Here is an 18,727-nt window from a genome sequence, read left to right on the forward strand (position 1 = left end):
TATAAATTCCCCGACCGCTTCGCTGAATAAACTTCATTTGGATCGCTCAAACCAAAACATTTAAAAGCCAAGGATAAATAAGACCTAACCATGTGACGATCGTCTCTGTATCAATTTTAGTCTTCAAGATATCTACATTGCTTAATTAATAAAATATTATCATTTATCAGGCCATCACTATATATTAACGGGGTCATTTGTGTGTTTTTTTTTGTTTTTTTTTTTTTTTTTTTATAAAATCTAACTAAAACATAAAGATATCTTCATTTTTCAGATTCTGCGATGAAGACCGATACAATCGAAAATCCTACCAGTTTAATACACGATGACTCTATAATGCAATACAGAAAGTCATGTTTTTGAAGAGAAGTTTGATATCAAAATCGAACAATTTGTTAACATTGTATTCATGAGCTCAAACTGTGATTTGTGCTGATAACAAAAGAAGAATGCTGTCTATTTGTTTTGTTGAGCAAATGCAATATATTGTTACTGCTAATATAACACATCAAAGAGAATAAGATTAATATAACGCGGTCTTTTTCATAAAATTCTGAAATGTTTTGTGAATTTCATGAAAAATTTCAAAATAACAATAACTTTCAAAATGCATTAAAATAATGAATAAATTCGGGGAAAAAAAGAAAAGAATACAATAAGGAGGCATCCATGATACCTTCCACATATTTTAACCAGTAAATGGTTACAATTTATTCTTTTACACAAGACATATATAAATAAAGGCAACATTAGTATACAATGCAACTCTGTTTAAATGAGAGGCGACCGAGGGATATTCAAAGTAAAAAACAACCTGACAACGCCAAGGCTAAAAAAGAAAAAGACCAAAAGACAAACAATACCACAAAAACACAATATAGAATATAAAAGAATAAGCTACACGATTTGGAAGGGCAAGCATATCCTGCTCCACATGTGCCACCCATCAGGGTGCTAATGTTAGTACACACTCGGTAATAACTCTAATTTGGTAGTTCTTATTCGTGAAAAGGAGACAATATTGTAACTACGATCTTAGAAACATCTCCGCTATCATCTGTGAAACAGATATTTCATGTCGGTCAACCAACTCGTGATGGAGCCTGTAAAATGTACGAAAGAATGATTTTAAATTCACCATTTGTTTTATAGCTTCCTTTTGGGTGAAAACCCTCTATCAAGGAAATCATCAAAAGGAAATTCAAGCCCGTGAGTATTAGGACATAAATACTCCGTAGCAGGCACTGCTGGAATGTTGCTACATAGAAATGGAAAGCTTTGTAATGAAGAGCTGAAGTCATCTTTTTTGTGGTGATGTTTTGTTTTTCAGTCTAAAAGGTGAAGAAGGTGAAATGTTAATTTTTTCTGCAAATTGTGTCACCTCTGGTTTTGCATAGCTCAATGTTTTCTCGTGCTTTTGTATTTTTTTTTTTATTTAATGAAAGTTCTTTGTGTACATAGTTGGTTGCTATCCATTCGTTTGATGTGTTTGAGCATTTGATTTAGCCATTTGATTAGGGACTTTTCGTATTGGATTTTCCTTGGCGTTCAGAATTTTTTGATTTTACTTTTTGTTATGCCTTTGTAATTTCTCTCAATCTTCTGTCCTTTTCATTTTTGATTTGTAAATTTCATTGCCATATTATTCTTTTATAAGATTTACTTTATAGCTTGGTAACTTTCTTTGGTATTCTCTGTAGTTGTGTCCATTATCGTGTTGTTCTTTTCGGATCAAATATTTCTGTTTTGACGATCGCATAATTTGAACAACAATGCACAGTTGAGATGTTTCGCCTGCTTTACTAATGATAATTAAATTGATTGTTGAGTCTTTGTGATCAAGGTTTCACTTCAAATGTCACAGGAACTGGACATACAAAATGATCCATGAAAATAAGGGTAATATCAGATTAATCTCCGCAAGACGAATACATACAAATAACATTAATTCCATACACTGAATACAGTTAGCCTGATGCTTATAGTATCTGAGAAACGGACCAAACCGACATTACACCTGACTTTTATTGTATACAAAAAACTAGTTGAAAAATTGTTAAAAGAATCTGTGAAACAGACCTCACAGTGAAAACCTGACACTGACTAGTCAACCATGCAATTAAGGTCAATGGTAATCGAATTCTCCAAGATGGACTTGTATACTTTATTAGCATTCAATACATTTTCGATCTACTTAATAAGGTATGACACGTACACAACCAGAAACATTGATCACTGATAGGTCAACTAAAGGTGAGTAAAGATAAACCCTTTCTGAAGACATGTAATCAATACCTTGAAATTGTTCAATATGAAATAGTGCAAATACAATATTGCAATCCTGGTTTCTATGATGAGTTTAATCTATATGTCAACATATAAAGATGTTCTATACTCATTATAAACCTCACTTATAAGAAAATCGAACCTTAAGAACTTTAATTTTCTTAATAGTTGTTGTACTATAAACAATTTGTGCAAATGAACATTACGGTAACAGTAGTTTTTTTTCGATATTTAAGTCTCTAAAAATCGACGAAGGAGAAAAATCAATGTAAAACTAAAAAACTCGCCAGAAATCTAAAAGAGCAAGCCCGGGTGCGTCGGCATGAATTGTTTATTTTTACAGGTATGCATGCAACACTCGGCTTAAACCTCAGAACATACAAGAAAAAGAAGATATCAAATATCTTAAGTTTTTTCCTTTCTGAAATATTAAGCTTTGTACAACTAATTGACTCCGTCTCGATCGCTAACGGATAATCACAGTTCCAACAGGATTTGTGATTTCTGTTGCAGCTTAGACAAACATTACCACACAACATAGAAATCATGCTTTTAAATTAACTAGTATTCATGTATAAGCTTGTTTAAGGTGAATCTCACGTGAAATTTTTCATATAAAATTACGTGAATAAAATTTGTCTTTGTAGTACATCGCAGAATGATTATACTAGTTTTAATTTAGTACCATTATGATAGGTACTACTAAAAACTAAGTACAGTTTAGAATCATCCTAGCACAAATCTAAAATAGAGAATAGAGAATGATATGGGGAATGTTTCAAAGGGACAAACAACCCGACCAAAGATTAAAATGCACAACCGAAGACAACCAATGGGTTTTACCACAGCGAGAAAATCCCGCAAACTAATGCAGATTTCAGTTAACAATAAACAAAAATGTGTATTTGGACGTCATAATGAACTCCTTGACATATAAATGAACTAAAGTTTTAAAAAAACATACAAGACTAAGAAAGGCCAGAGGCTTCCGACTTGGGAAAGTCGTAAAAATGCGGCGTGGTTAAACATGTTAAGTGAGATCTTAACCATCCCCTATACCTCTAGTTAATACAAATTGATGGATCCTAAACATGCAGAATTTTAGTTCGTTATATACCATATCGAACATATACTCTAATAACAATGTAAATGCTATTTATTTTGAACAGGTATATTTGACCATTAACTGTGTTGTAATTGATCTGTCAAATCTTGTGTATGACATACTATCCTCCTTGTTGTAACAACTACATAATCTATTTACCTTTTGTATAACAGCCATTTGTATTTTACACATATTATATTCATAGTTGTTATTATTGTATTATTATATTCTCTGTAATTATGTATGTGTTTCATTAATACATATATTGGTAGAAAGTAAAACAATTCTGTAATTGTCTTTGATGTTAAATCTTTATTTTAAAAAAAAATATGATAACTGTTATGGAGTAAATTTAAAAACATCATAAAACTAGAACACAGTTAATTTTAAAGGTCACTAACATATTTCTCCTTATAAACCGGATATTTGACATTTATCGTTGAAGAGTACGACACTTCAAAAATGAATGGGAAGACGAATGAAGTCAATTTGAAAATGCGTCGTAAATCAACAGTTTGTTTTTCATATTTCTGTAAAATTTAAACATATCCTTCCCTTTGAAACAAGATGTTTAATTGATTTGTTGATCAGAACTCACTTTATAAAGTTTAATTGTATGAAGACAATACGATATGTGTCGGAAAGTTAAATTATTGTCTCACTTTTCTGTTAAATGCTATTTTCGAAAAAATTGCTTTTAGAGAAGAAAAAAATGTTGATCGTAATGTCCTTCATAGTTCTAAATGACAGCACAAAAATATCAAGGATCTATCCTTATTCTGTTAATAACAATAACGATTTAATTACTGATCTTTAAATCAAATGCATGGACTCATTCTCATGTTTTTGGTCAACATTTTCAGACAGCGAGTTCTATCCAAGCAAGGATGATCATTAATCACACATACAGTTAAACCAGAACATAATATAATAAAGCGATCACAATCACAAGTTTTCTTTATGACACCATATTGTATGGATTTTATTAGATAAATGCAACATCCTTTTACAATTTTACATGCTTTTACAAACAAGAAAACAAAAAAGAAATGTACAGTATGAAGATATTTATAGTTTTCTCAGAAAATAAAGATTTCGGTCTCTTCAAAAAAATAATTCTTGCACACATTGCAACTTTTCTTACTTTTGACTTATTAGAAAATCGAAATACTTCGAACCATAATAATTACATTGCTATTGTTATTGACAAAACCTCAAACATACGTTCAATAACTATAAAAGAGATTACATAATTCACAAAACCATTTTTTTACAGCACTAGGTCATCACCGCTCCTGGTGGACAATCAATCAACGAAAGGTATCATCATCTTAATCCTTATGTCGATATAGTTATCATTTAAACCCGGTTTGTAATAACATGAGCAACACGAAGGGTGCTACATGTGGAGTAGGATCTACTTACCTTTCCGAAGCACCTGAGACCAAACCCAGTTTTTGGCGGGGTTCGTTTTGCTTAGTCTTTAGTTTTCTATGTTGTGGTATTTGTGTTTTTATTTGTCTGTTTGTGTTTTTATTTTTTAGCCATGACCTTTTCAGTTTATAATCGATACATGAGTTTGACTGTACCTCTAATATTTTCGCCCTTCTTTAATAATGTTGTGATCCCGAGTATATCTTGATACCGATATATACCTTAGATGGTCGTTCCTGCAGTCACGAACGGCTGATTGCTCTTCTAGTATGATTTAGACGTCTGCATTAGCCATTAGTTTAACCGGAAGAGGATGGTTGCTGGGAAGTGCTTTGGACATCTCTAGATGGTCTGTCTGATGACCTAAAACTAACCCTCCGGATACTACACTCCCCCTAGTATTATTAATAAGGCCAAAATCAATAAAATACTGAAATAATACCAAATTTAGAGAAAATATGCATCAATTTAAAAAAGTATATACTCTATCCCCCTAACAATTGTTAAAAAGTATAAAATCTATCCCCTCAAAAAGGACCCTTTGTATCCATGGGTCTACTGATTAACTAAAAGATAGTGCAATGGGTTCCCAACAAATTGGGAACCCAGACAACTGTGAATTTGTCTTGTCTGGATCGTATGCCAACTCTTCCCCGTCTTTATACAAACTAGAACCGGGCCATTTAGTGGCTGCATGTCCACTATATAGTTGGACCCAGGAGGTTGTGCTGATCTATTGTCTGTCATGAAGAGTCTGGTCTCATTTTTCCTCACTTGCACTGTATTTATACCTTTGTTTAGGTAGGGAATTCCAGGGTCCTACTGTCTTCTGTTGGGACCCGATCTAACTGTGCTCACACAAAAGACTGACGTCCCACTTTTTGTCCATTCGTTTTTGATGCGTTTTGTTATTTGATTTTGCCATGTGATTATGGACTTTCCCAATTGATCTTCCTCTAAGTTCAGTATTTTTGTGATTTTACTTTTTTCTACTGGTGGCGGCTTCTGCTGATTGAAATATTTAGTGCCAACATTATCTGTTTTGAAAAGTAGCCCAAATCCCAAATCGGGGCTTTCTGGATTAATGTATACAGATTCCTGGTTGACAGGAGATTTGAAAGTTATAACTTTTTCATTGTTGAGCGGACTGTTGCTTTCTGTTGCGGCTTTTCTGTCAGTTTCTCCCCTTGAGGAAGGCTCCTCAAAAGTGAGAGATGTATGACTGGACAACAACAGGAGTAGGAAACACTGTGACTATCTTCTCATCACTGGCCCCTTCTACCAAAGTGGTATGTGCCTCACCGTCTGAGGTGGAGTCCCAACTTTCTTGGGCCTCCTCACCACTTGCCAAAGTTGTCTCTGTTGTGGCAGCAACCTTTTGAATGCTTCTGTTATTCTCAACTGCCAAAAACGCTCCTATGGGTTTCCTCATAATATTGGCTACTGAAATCTCCTGGTCGCCTGTGAGCAATGCTGCAGTAACTAAGGTGCCTTGGGGCACCTCACATTTATCTACTAATGGTATGGCTGGGGTATCCACCATCAAGGAATACCCCTGGTTTGCCCTTATTTTCCAGCAACCACTGTCTTGGTCCTTTGTTATAGTAAACCTCCTGTCCACGTCAACCTTGATCAGTTTATAAATATCCTGTAGAGAGTACCCGGCAAAGCCTGGGTCTCTTTTAAGGATTTCCTCAACCAACAAAAACCCACCTGGGAGAAGGCTGTGGTCCAACTCCAGTGCACCATCCCTCAATATGTTTGCCAGACATTTCAATAAGTAGCAGTCCAATCTGCCTGAAGGAGTTGCCTCTATGTCAAAATTGAAGCACTGCTCTGACTCAATCTCTGCTCTAACCTTCACCGACACTCTGGGTTCTCTGTTCCCTTCTCTGTTCCTGGCACCTACCTCTGGGTCCACTATAGCTACCTCCGCTACTCTGCCTTGGGGTACAGACTCAACTACTGAGAGGCCTAACTTCATTTGCGGGGACTCACTCCGGCCTTTTGAGTAGTCCCGTTTAAGTTTAATGGTCGTGTTGCTGTTCTGCTAGACTGAATTGTGGAGGTAACAGTTGTATCCCTCTCCTGTAAATCCAGACAGTCCTTCTTAACATGTCCAGGCTTAAGACAATGGTAGCACACTCCCTCCCATGGAGGCCCTATATCAGTGGAGGGACCCCCTGAGACGGACTTACCTCCATAGTTTGGGCATTCCATTTTGGAATGGCCCCTCTCCCCACAGTGGTGGCAACTTTCTGTCCCTGTCTGTCAGCCATGTAAGCAGCTTCCTGTAATAGGGCTTGTGAGGAGTTGCTTGAATTGGTCCATCATGTCGTCTAATTTTTCATGGACTTGACCAGGTTGGTTTTCAAACTTCTTATCAGACTTTTCTAACTCCACTTTCCATGTACTAGCTGGGGCCCTCTAAAAGGCCATGGTATCCCTTACATGTGGCCCCTGATACTCAATGAAGGCCTCATGGTGGTCTCCATACTGCCCATCAGTTACCTGTCTAACCTCACGCCTATTTGGCTTGCCTGTGTGTTATGTTGGAATAGCCATATTTTATCTATGGCCACCTCAATACTTTGGGGATGAAGGTTAGAGATTTGCACTCCCAACTGTTTGTTTTCAATGCCCTGGTACAGTCGCATTACGGCTTGTTTGTACATGTAATCGTCAGGGAGGTTTCTAAATGCCCTGGTGGCCAAGGACAACACCCAATCAGATCAGTCCTCGAGAGACTCCTCATGGGCTTGCCGGGCATTGATAAACTGGAACTGGGCAGTCTCAGGGAGCGCCTTGCAACCAAAACGCTTGTGAAGCTTCTCCATAAGCTCCCTATAACTCACCTCCCTGTCTCTTTCTGTTATGACGGCATACTATTCACTGGATTTTACCTCAAGACACCAGCAAAGTTGGTCCTTGCATTCCTGTGGACCCCATTCACAAACCTCCGCATACCTTGCAATTTTTGTGAAAAAGGCCTGCCAGCTGCCCTTCCCGTCATACTTAATATTTTTTGGGGCATTGGTAACTTTAGAGATGCCACCTAAAGTTCCTCGTTACCCACCTCTGTTGTCAGGTCCCCTTGTGTTTTCCATAGGCCTATTCTCATTATATTGTGACAAATCTGGACTGATAATTGTTATTATTTATCGTATTATTTATTGTATATGACTTATATTTATTTGAATATTGCCGGGTGGTCAACTTCTCGGGAGTGCACAAACACTGATAAATGCATTGACTTTCATACTCATGATTTAAACTATTTGTACTTTGCAAGTGATAAGGGCCAGTTTTATATGTATATCTTGGTAATGTTGACCTATGAAATACTTTGATTATCTCGTTATATAGTGGTTTATTTTGACAAACCTTGTCGTGAGATTCAACTTGTTTACATCCGCCATGACACCTTTCTGTACTTTCACTTTGCGATCTCAATATCATTATTTGTTTAAGTTAACACTTTATCAATGCAGATAAATTGCGTATTTATTATGTTTGTGCCTCCCTTTTCATTAACCTTGTGTTTATTTATGAGAGAACAGGGTTTTCATTGATTTCATTTAGGCATTATATCTAATGCGTAAGGTTTAGGTAAATTACACATAAGTTCATACGCCGTAATGATAGTTATCAAAGGTACCAGGATTATATTAATGAGAAAGGAATTTACTGTCCGTTTAATTATAGCATTATGTAGAAATGTCCTTTTGGTTTGTTTCGCTTTTAAATAAAATTCGGACAAGAATGACAAAATGAGGACAACTCAATAATGAGTATTTATTTAGTAATAACGAAATCGAATAGTCTTCTTGAACGTTTCAAGCCAAAAGACGTAAGAAACGTTGCTTTTGATTGGACGATTGGACGTTTACTCTAACGTCATAGTAAGTGCCAAAAGACATAAATAGGAGCCTGTAGACAGACATGTCATTCTGAATCAATCTCTTGAATCGTCAACTACCTTTTATATTGACCACCCGATTTATTGCTTTGTCTGTTGAATGATGAATGTGTATTTAATGTTTATTATATTGAAAGAAGAAGTCAAGATACTACTAAAATAAATATCATTGTTATGTTTATTACAAATTTGTTTCTCCACAATGCCGTTGATTCCACTCCTCCTGAATGATGAGTTAAACAGTTTTATAGTAACCCTAGGTTTGTTACAATATGGTACTTGGTATGCCTTTTGTCTATAGCCCACCCCTGCAGTGACCCCTTTTGGGGGCACCGCTGTATACCCTTGATTATACTCGTTCTTGGGTTGCCTATCCCCATAGTCATGAGATGGGGTCTGCCTTGTGTCCGCACCCCTATTGTCTTGCCTCTTGCCATACTAACTGCAGGCCATCTCATACTGTCCCCCACCAGTGTAAGCTGGTTGGGTACAGGGTGCTGACCCCTGACCTGCATAGTTGCTTGCGTGACCCATATCATGGGGTGTGAAGGTGTGCCCCAATAGTTCAGGGTAAGTTTGTCCCACGCACTGTCAATACGGCTTGTTCCCAATACTACCCCTTTACATGTGGTGAGGGGGATTACCTTGGTTTGGGTCACCAATATCATGGTGACTCCACTCTTTTTTCTGTAACTTTTCCCTGTAGCCCCCATCCCAATTCCCTGTGGGTTCAGGTATAGCATTAGCATCCCCAGAATATGAACTATATTAAAGGAAGGCAGAGTCCATCTGGCTGGGCCCTTCCAAGGGCCAGGGACTTTGCGCCTGGTGCCATGCTTCTTGCCTAAATGCAGATTGGCCTTGTACTTGGGATGGTGTGCCCTGTGGAGCAATGTGTCCCCTGTCTAACATCTCACCATGCCTGCCTTGGTCCTGAGGTGGTGGCCCAATATTTTGGCCACCTCCATTTGGGCTGAAGTCCAGCCTGGATAAAAGGCCCCTTGTTACTCGTAGGTGGGAGATTGTGACTAAGTCTGATTCGGTCACAAAGCCCTTGCTCTCCCTAATGTCCATTATTTGCTCCCCAGTTTTTATGCCTATACCTGGGAGCTGGAGTAACTCTTGAAAGCTACAAGTGTTTAGGTTTACAACTGACATTTGTAACTGTAAATTACTGACTAACAATTTATAACAAAGTTTATTTATTTAAAGAATAAACAACAACAATTAACACACTTAATATCACAATTTATTTATTTAATAACACAGATACATGTACTTCTGCTTCGGGTAACCCGTTCTTCTGGTCTGCGGTTAACAGAAGTAAACAAAACAATAACATAACGACTGGAAACTCGTCCTTCTGGTCTGCGGTTAAGAGAAGTAAACAAAACAATAACACAACGACTGCTAACCCGTCCTTCTGGTCTGCGGTTAACAGAAGTAAACAAAACAATAACAAGTCGACTGGTACCCAGCTGTCCCTTCAGGGTCAGAAAGGTAATCTGACGTCTACTTGGACAATCATTTCTCCTAAACAACCGTGAAGTATTCCTCCAAAATACTCCACGAGTGCCTGAAATGACTTATTCCCTCGCTGGAATAAACCAAATAACCTTTCCCTCCTGTCTTACTATTTTTGCCGTCCACAACCGGCACGGCAAAAACATAAAAAAAATGTCCCTTATAGACGTTACACTGCCCGCTGATTGCTCGCAGCGCCAATGTTGTATATCTTAATACCGATATATACCTTAGACGGTCGTTCCTGCAGACACGAACGGCCGATTGCTCTTCTAGTATGATTTAGACGTCTGCATTAGCCATTAGTTTAACCGGAAGAGGATGGTTTCTGGGAAGTGCTTCGAACATCTCTAGATGGTCTGTCTGATGACCTAAAACCCTCCGGATACTACACTAACATACCATTTGGTCTTACAGCTCTTTGACTGTATCAACTCTTATACATCCCTCTAATTATCTTTCAAATATTTGGCTTTCAACTTTCCTTGTAAAGGCAAATCTAGAAAAGCGCTTCGGACCCAGCGATTTTCTATCTCATTTGGTTAATACCGCTGCAGGTGTACTATCCGTTTTTACAAATTATGAGAGAAAAAACTAAGGCCTCAACTCACTCTGGCAAAGTTGACCGCATATATATTTGGCTATTATATTTATGCCATGTTTGTTCAAAGGTTTTGTTTCAAACATTCTGGTTTTGAACATCTATGGCTTTTAAATATTCCGAAAAACATTCCTGATGAAAGTAAATTGATAAAAAAAATTACGGACGCATAGAATTCAGAAAGAGTTTTTTCCATTTTCTGATTTTTATCTTTTACTCTTTTTTTCTACCTAAAGGTTAGTGGTTAAATTTGTTTTCTTCAGGTTATTATTTAAATGTGTTTTTGTGTGTGGAAAGCATGACATTTTTTAAAACGTACCATAAGATCATGATCAACAAAATTGAAGGTGAATTGGCATGAACATATGTCACTGTTTCATTCATTTTTTCAAAGATAAAAGTATATTTTTGCGATTGAGATAGATAGCCGTTAATGAATAAGCCGACAATATGGTAGTTTCTTATTTTTGAAGACCGTACAGCTGTCTTTGGTGGATAGTTGTCACACAGGTATTCATACCTCATCTAATTTTTTTTTATATGAGCTGTGGACGCCGACATCTAAATTATTTTGATCATTGTTTTTGTTTGCAATATATGTACTACGTAATTGAATTCGATATTAACAAAAATAAAAAATTAAAAATTAAATCATTTATAAGATCTTTAATATTCATTGCTCTATGGTCGGGTGGTTGTCGCTTTGACATATTCACCATTTCCTTTCTCAATTTTAATATCTTAAAATATGTCTTCTTATTTTTTAAAATACACAATAGAAAAACTTCAGAATTACAGATATATTTCTAAATTAACGAATATAGTATTTGTCACTTATAGAGTAGTTTGAATATATTCAATTTAATCACATTAAGATATCAAAATTAGAAAAAAAATCTGCAGTTTGACGAGATGTTTAATGTTATTCTAAAAAGTAACAAAAGGGAAAAAGAACAGATGTCTTTTTAAAAAATATATTAGAAACTGACTGTTACATTACATGCATGTTCCATAATAATCCGTACTAATTATTTGCAGACAACAATCGATAGGCATTTCAAAAATAAGATTTTATTTCCTAAAACACATTCCTGACAACACGTGCTTACTGTGCTATGTTACAACAATGCATAAGATACAAACGATCAATGGAGTGTAATTAGAATATTCACGGTTGTTGCATTAACACGTTATTATCAAAATTAAACGTTTCTTTGTTTTGTGATTGTACGCACAATTTTTAGTATAATAAAAATATGTTTCGATCAACGTTTATTTTTTGTTTATTGGAACAAAAACTTACAAAAAAAAAACCCATTCAATTCTTGAATAAACACATATTTTCTCCGAAAAAAGTACGGCGACTTATAGTTATCACATCGAATTTTGATAGTACCCATTTATTTTAAATCTGTTCCAAAAAATGTATTAACATATATCGCTTATTTCAGTGTTAACTTCTTTAACCGACTGTACTAAAGAAAGAAAAATATATCTTAATGGTAAATAAGATATATTTGACATATTTCATCAGATTTAAAAAGCTGTTTATAATTTTCTTAATTAAGAAAAAGCAATGTCTTAAGTTTGAACCACCTAGTTTGATTTTCTGAAATTTCAGTTTCGTGTTCATCCCATTTAATGAAGATAACATCATTTGATATGTTCACGAGTTGTTCTGGAATATCATTGACATGCACATTTTGTAAAATAACTATAATTTTCATAAGATTTTGTGTGTATTTCTCATATTTGGCTCTTTCGATTTCAAATGACCCCCATTCGTATTCACAAAATCGTTCCGTTATAATAAAAATAACATGTCTACTTTGGTGAATTGAAAGTGCTTTAGAATCTGATGTTGATTCTCCGGGAATAAGGTCTCGATCATGTACGAATGTTTTCATTCCCCATTCTTTTTCAACTTTTGGAAGCAGATGGTTTTTTATCCATGATATGCTTCTTTCTTCGTAGGAAATATATACGTCATATTCATAATTTACATATAAACCTCTCTCGACGGCTCGTCTAAATGTTCTAAACAAAAACAGAATAAGTTTCCATCTGTAATAATATAAAACCGAAAATGGTATCGAAACACCAAAAGTACACGAAACTAATACTATTCCAATCCTAAGCCACGTGGTAGCTTGGCAGTCAGCAAAATACTTATTGATATCTTTGGTGACTTCAATAAGATTGGCTTGCGAATTGTTTGACATTGTGCAAGTGTAATTGTTTCCGTTTACAAAAAATACTTTTGTTTTTGTAAGCCATAACAGAAAATCAACAGTATCGCACGAACAAACTAAAGCATTGTTATTCAAATTCAAACTCAAATTCTGATTTGGCACGATAATCTCATCTAACCATTTTCGTATAGTATAATCAATAGATGTTATCAAATTATTTGACAGATCTAGCGATTCTAGATGACGGAGTTTATATACAGTACTAGGAACTCTCCTGAAAAAGTTATTGGACAAATTAAAATGGGTCATATTCTTGTCATTAAATAATGTCGTATCTGACAAAGTCCATAGGTTATTGAAAGACAGATCTACACTTTTGAGTTTAGGTGCGTGACCGAGCATCCATTGTCTTCCTTCAATTATGCTTCTGTCTATGCTGGCATGGGTCATTTTCAATGTAGTTAGTTTCGGCAAGGAAATGGACTGAAACAGTATTGTTGAAGATAATCCAGAAACATCTAAATATATAAGTTCTTTTCCACATTCATTTGACACATTTGGATATTGTTCAAAAATACTAAATGAAATATCAAAATTCCTTAGCGATGTATTTTGGCATGTGAATGACACAGACGCAGACACTACTGTCATATGAGTATAGCGGACAAATTCTAGTAAGGGCGGTAGGTTAATAGTTATATGAAAAGATTGATGAAAAATATGTTGTTTTTCCTGATTATGACTTCCAATGAACTTTCCGGGATGATACACATCAAGAAATAACGGTTTCAGATATTGTGCAGGCAGATAAGACATATCAAAGGTTTTAAGATTCGTAGCTCTTGTTAAGAATAAAACATTTTGCATATAGTGTTCTAAAGTCGTTGACGGTAATCTGTTCGCAGATATGATAAACGTTTTGAAGCACCCAGGGTATTGGAATGAAAACAATGAATAAAGTTCGTCATCTGCTATGCCTGTCGCTGACAAATCTAAAGCCTCTATGCAGATAGAGCTCAGATATCTCATTAGTTCTTTTGTAATTATTACAGAATACGGAAACTTATCGTTATTGATACTTTTGTCGCTAATATGGTGAAAGTTAATAACCGACATCTTTTTGTTTTGATAAGGATAAAGTATATTCAGTGCCTGGTACAAATGAATATATGAATGAGACAGGTCCAAAATGTTCAATTCAGGAAAATACCGAAGAATTCCTTTGTCAATGTGAAAGAAATGATGACAACGAGTAATATATAACTCTCTTAGTTTCGGAGAAAAATTTCTGAAAGTTTCATTTGATAATTTTCCGAATCTCATGTAACACCTCCTAAAATTTAATACGGCTAGAGTTTGCAGTGATTTAAATCCATTACCGAACTCAGGTCGATCGAACAAGTCGATAGATAAATTTTGTAAACTTTTCAAGTTAGAGAATACTTTGTCTGGGTAAACAAACGATTCATGTACCATCCATTGCTCTTCATTCCTGCCTATTTCAAGAACAATCAAATTTTCAAGCGGACGAAACAGTCTTGTCGGAAGCTTAGAAATATTAATAGCGTTGTTTTCCATCCTCAAAATCCGTAAATAACGTAAGCCTTCAAAACCATATTCATGGACTTCAGATATATTGTTACTGTTTAAAATCAAAATGTCCATTTTCGTATAGTTTATAAATGTGTTGTTTTTGATGACAGTGATTAAATTATGTGAGAGATCCAACACTTTGATATTTTTGATCAGATTCCTTGGTACAGTTATAAAACCTCTGTTATCACAATGGGCCACAAGTTGGTTTTTTAAATTTAAGCTGTAATTGCACGATAAATTTGTAGCACCATACATAAACATAATCCACACAATGATCAAAAGCCAAAAAGTTCTTTTACCGTTGTTCATGTTTACTCCTTGTTTTATAACAAAATATAAAAAATGCATATGAAATAAAACCTCCAGAACATAAGACACAAACATCAGAAGTAACTATATGGGTCAAGAGCAAACAAATCTAAAGTGCTCATAATATATACTTTCCTAAGAAACCGGAAGTTTTGGCAGATTATATTAATGAATACATACTGTAAGAGTTGTTATAACAAAAGGAGTGTTTATAAGGAGGTGCTGTTACAAAATCATAAGATAGTATCAACAAGTTTTTAAACATTTATTAGATTCATAAACTATCCTCGGTTTTACTAAACTTGGACCGAAGCTGCTTTCAATTAAAAGATAGTATCAACAGGAATATTTTATTGATTAATTTCCTCATTTTTGTTGAGCCTGCGATTAACAGAAAGAATAGGCGAGACACTGGGTTTCGCGGAACCCATACGATTTTTTTTAACAAATTGTGTGTTTAACATATTGTATGAGATAATTTATGAAATAATGACTGTGGTATGTTCATTACTTGCTGTTGAAGGCCGTGGGGTGACTTATGGTGAAAACTTCTGTGTCATTCTATTTCTTGCGATGAGTAGTCTCATCCCCAATCATACCACATCTTTTTCTTGTTATCAAAACCTCAACACGTACTTTTAAAAACTTAAAGAACAATTGTACGAATATGTATTGAAACCTCGTAACCAGCTTCAACATGTTCATTTGTGGACAAGTATCATTTGCGAATATATAAAACACGTATTCAAAATCAACTATTATTAAGGTCATATAATATGTGATAAGACTGATAATAAAATACTAATTCAATGTCATGCAATAAGGTTTAAATGCTTAAAGTTTTTAGAAGAAAGAGTTTAATGTCTGCTTTTTTAGATTAATTCTGCGAATTGTTTTTGTCTGCAAAAACATCAAACAGCAGGATAAAGAGATTCACAACTAATTGAATAAAATGGAGGATTGAAATGGAAAATGTGTCAAAGAGACAACAATCCGACCAAAGAACAGAAAATGATGCGTCTAAACACGGCTAAGGACTCCTTAGTGCACTAATATGCTACTTAGGACTAAAAGTACAATGTAAACAAATTTCTTATCTAGATAGAGATTGATATTAAATGCATATATTCAAATTTAATCAATAAAAGATCACAAATGATAATTGAACAATGCATGTGCCGGTTTTCTTTGATTTTTCCGAAAATCACTGAACTATAAGACACGTGACAAATTACATAACTGATAACACTATTACCTTAAAAAATAAAAAAATAAATTATTTGGAATAGAAAATTACCCTGACATATAGATATATTTACCATAAAAATATGTTTTAAAATTTAAAAAAAATCGTTTAATATGCATCGGTTTATGATTAAATGAAAAAAATATAGAAAATTGTTAAGCTGTTTTTTTTTTTCAGGAAGTAAAAAAATGTTTGCATCGAGAAAAATAGCCCCTCCCCTATAAATTATCATTAATTTACCAAAGTGGGGGCTAAAAATTGGACACCGATCGCGAGGCCTGACTGCCATAAACAACAGATTACGAACAGCAAACAGTGGATACACCAATTGATATGTATGAAAGACAACGACGGACACAAAATGATTGCACTGAATAATTTCAACTACCATTGAGATCGATTTTTCAAATCTCCTTATCAAATTAGACATGCATTTAAAAAAAAACTTGGGATATCTAGTACCGTTCGGTTTCAAATTGGAATTAAAAATTGCATTTTCCCAAAGAGATTTGGGTAAAACCCCGAGAATCTCACCTCCTAGAAATTTGAAGTGTCAGGATGTTTGAAAATATGTATGAATTTTCTTACATACTTGAAATTGTATAAGGAATATAAACAAATTCAGTATGTATACTGTACAATAAAATTGAGAATGGAAATGGGGAATGTGCCAAAGAGACAACAACCCGACCATAGAAAAAAAACAACAGCAGAAGGTCACCAACAGGTCTTCAATGTAGCGAGAAATTCCCGCACCAGGAGGCGTCCTTCAACTGGCCCCTAAACAAATATATACTAGTTCAGTGATAATGAACGCCATACTAATTTCCAAATTGTACACAAGAAACTAAAATTAAAATAATACAAGACTAACAAAGGCCAGAGGCTCCTGACTTGGGACAGGAGCAAAAATGCGGCGGGGTTAAACATGTTTGTGAGATCTCAACCCTCCCCCTATACCTCTAGCCAATGTAGAAAAGTAAACGCATAACAATACGCACATTAAAATTCAGTTCAAGAGAAGTCTGAGTCTGATGTCAGAAGATGTAACCAAAGAAAATAAACAAAATGACAATAATACATAAATAACAAGATACTACTATCAGTTAACTGACATGCCAGCTCCAGACTTCAATTAAACTGACTGAAAGATTATGATTTCATCATATGAACATCAGGCACAATCCTTCCCGTTAGGGGTTTAGTATCATACCATCATAACATATATAAGAAGAACATAACCCGTGTCATGCCAACAACTGGTTTTTGAATAAATGTGTTTAGTTGCGATGCAAAGACCCTATAAGTGAATCAATATTAACGCCAAAATATGCAATCTTTAATGACCTGACAACAGTATCGTAACTATATCCCTTCTTAATTCTTAAGTCTATTCAAAGGTTTTGTTAGTTTTTGAAGTGAATACTGACACCTTTGTGCTTTATAAAGAATATTTCCATAAAAAATTGGATGTGAAATACCTGAACGTATATGATTGTTTAATCAGTTGTTATGTCAGCTTACAATATTTCTTAGATATATATATATATAATCGTTTATTAAATTTATCCGTAAAAGTGAAAAAATATATAACATGAAAATAAAAATACATAGATCATTCATTTATTGCAATCCATTATATCAAACAGTCATGAAGTTGAAATAATTTCTAGAACCAGTCACTGTCTGTAGATATAATGCGTCGGACGTTATATGCATAAAAATAAAATTTTGATTTTGAACTGTATGAAATAGAATTAGTAAGGGTTTCGCGGAACACAATGTCTCGCCTTCGTTTGCCGTAAACTTGAACTCTCAGGCTGAACAAAATCAAGACACTATATTTTGATTGTTAGGAGCTTCTGTCCAAGTACACAACTATTTCCGGTGCCTATAAAATAGCCGACTTTAATTAAGTTTTTTGAATCTGAGCTGGCAAAATAGCATATTATCTATTATGCTGGTATCGGCAAAACAGCTACAAGTATTGCCTTTAATTAAAATGCATATCAATTTTAAATACTATTCTAAATAAAATAGCTTTGAGAATCGTGTAAAAAGCGTTCGTTGTTCATTCGTCATTGAATCATTCAACGTGCGTGTATCGTGTGTGCGTGTATCATGTATTTATCATTCATCGTGCATCGTGGGTGTATCGTGCGTTCATCATTTAAAAATTCATTTTGCGTTTATCCTCCGTGTAACGCTCATCACTCATCGTCCGTGTATCGTGTATCGTGCGTGTACCGTGCGTGTATCGTGCATTCACCGTGCGTGTATCGTGCGTGCGTGTATCGTGCGTGTGGTCAGTTTGAATTTTAGAAGGTCTGTAATTATCAGTTTTTCTCGTTTTTCTGTAAAATTCTCTTTTTTGGACTTTACTTATATTGAATATTCGTAAATAAATCCGAGAAACCATGTGCCTTGTCTACGATTTCTGCTGTTAGTGTATAATCGTAATGTTTACTTATAGATTTAGTTTTAGATGCATGATTTTTTTATTAGTTGTTAGTAG

General features: G+C 34.9%; 1 protein-coding gene across 1 annotated transcript; it reads right to left on the reverse strand.

Annotated features, from left to right (window-relative positions):
* Nucleotides 1-11,924: 11,924 nt before the first annotated feature.
* Nucleotides 11,925-15,061, reverse strand: LOC139481404 (toll-like receptor 4). The gene has a single exon (XM_071264725.1). It carries the CDS (start codon nt 15,039-15,041, stop codon nt 12,429-12,431), a length of 2,613 nt encoding a protein of 870 aa, XP_071120826.1. The 5' UTR covers nt 15,042-15,061; the 3' UTR covers nt 11,925-12,428.
* Nucleotides 15,062-18,727: the final 3,666 nt, after the last annotated feature.

This window comes from Mytilus edulis, chromosome 7, assembly GCF_963676685.1.
Source record: "Mytilus edulis chromosome 7, xbMytEdul2.2, whole genome shotgun sequence".
Classification (NCBI taxonomy): Eukaryota; Metazoa; Mollusca; class Bivalvia; order Mytilida; family Mytilidae; genus Mytilus; species Mytilus edulis.

Bases quoted from the DNA above. Each gene is read 5' to 3' on its own strand.
- LOC139481404 (XM_071264725.1), bottom strand. From the start codon at position 15,041: ATGTTTGTGTCTTATGTTCTGGAGGTTTTATTTCATATGCATTTTTTA.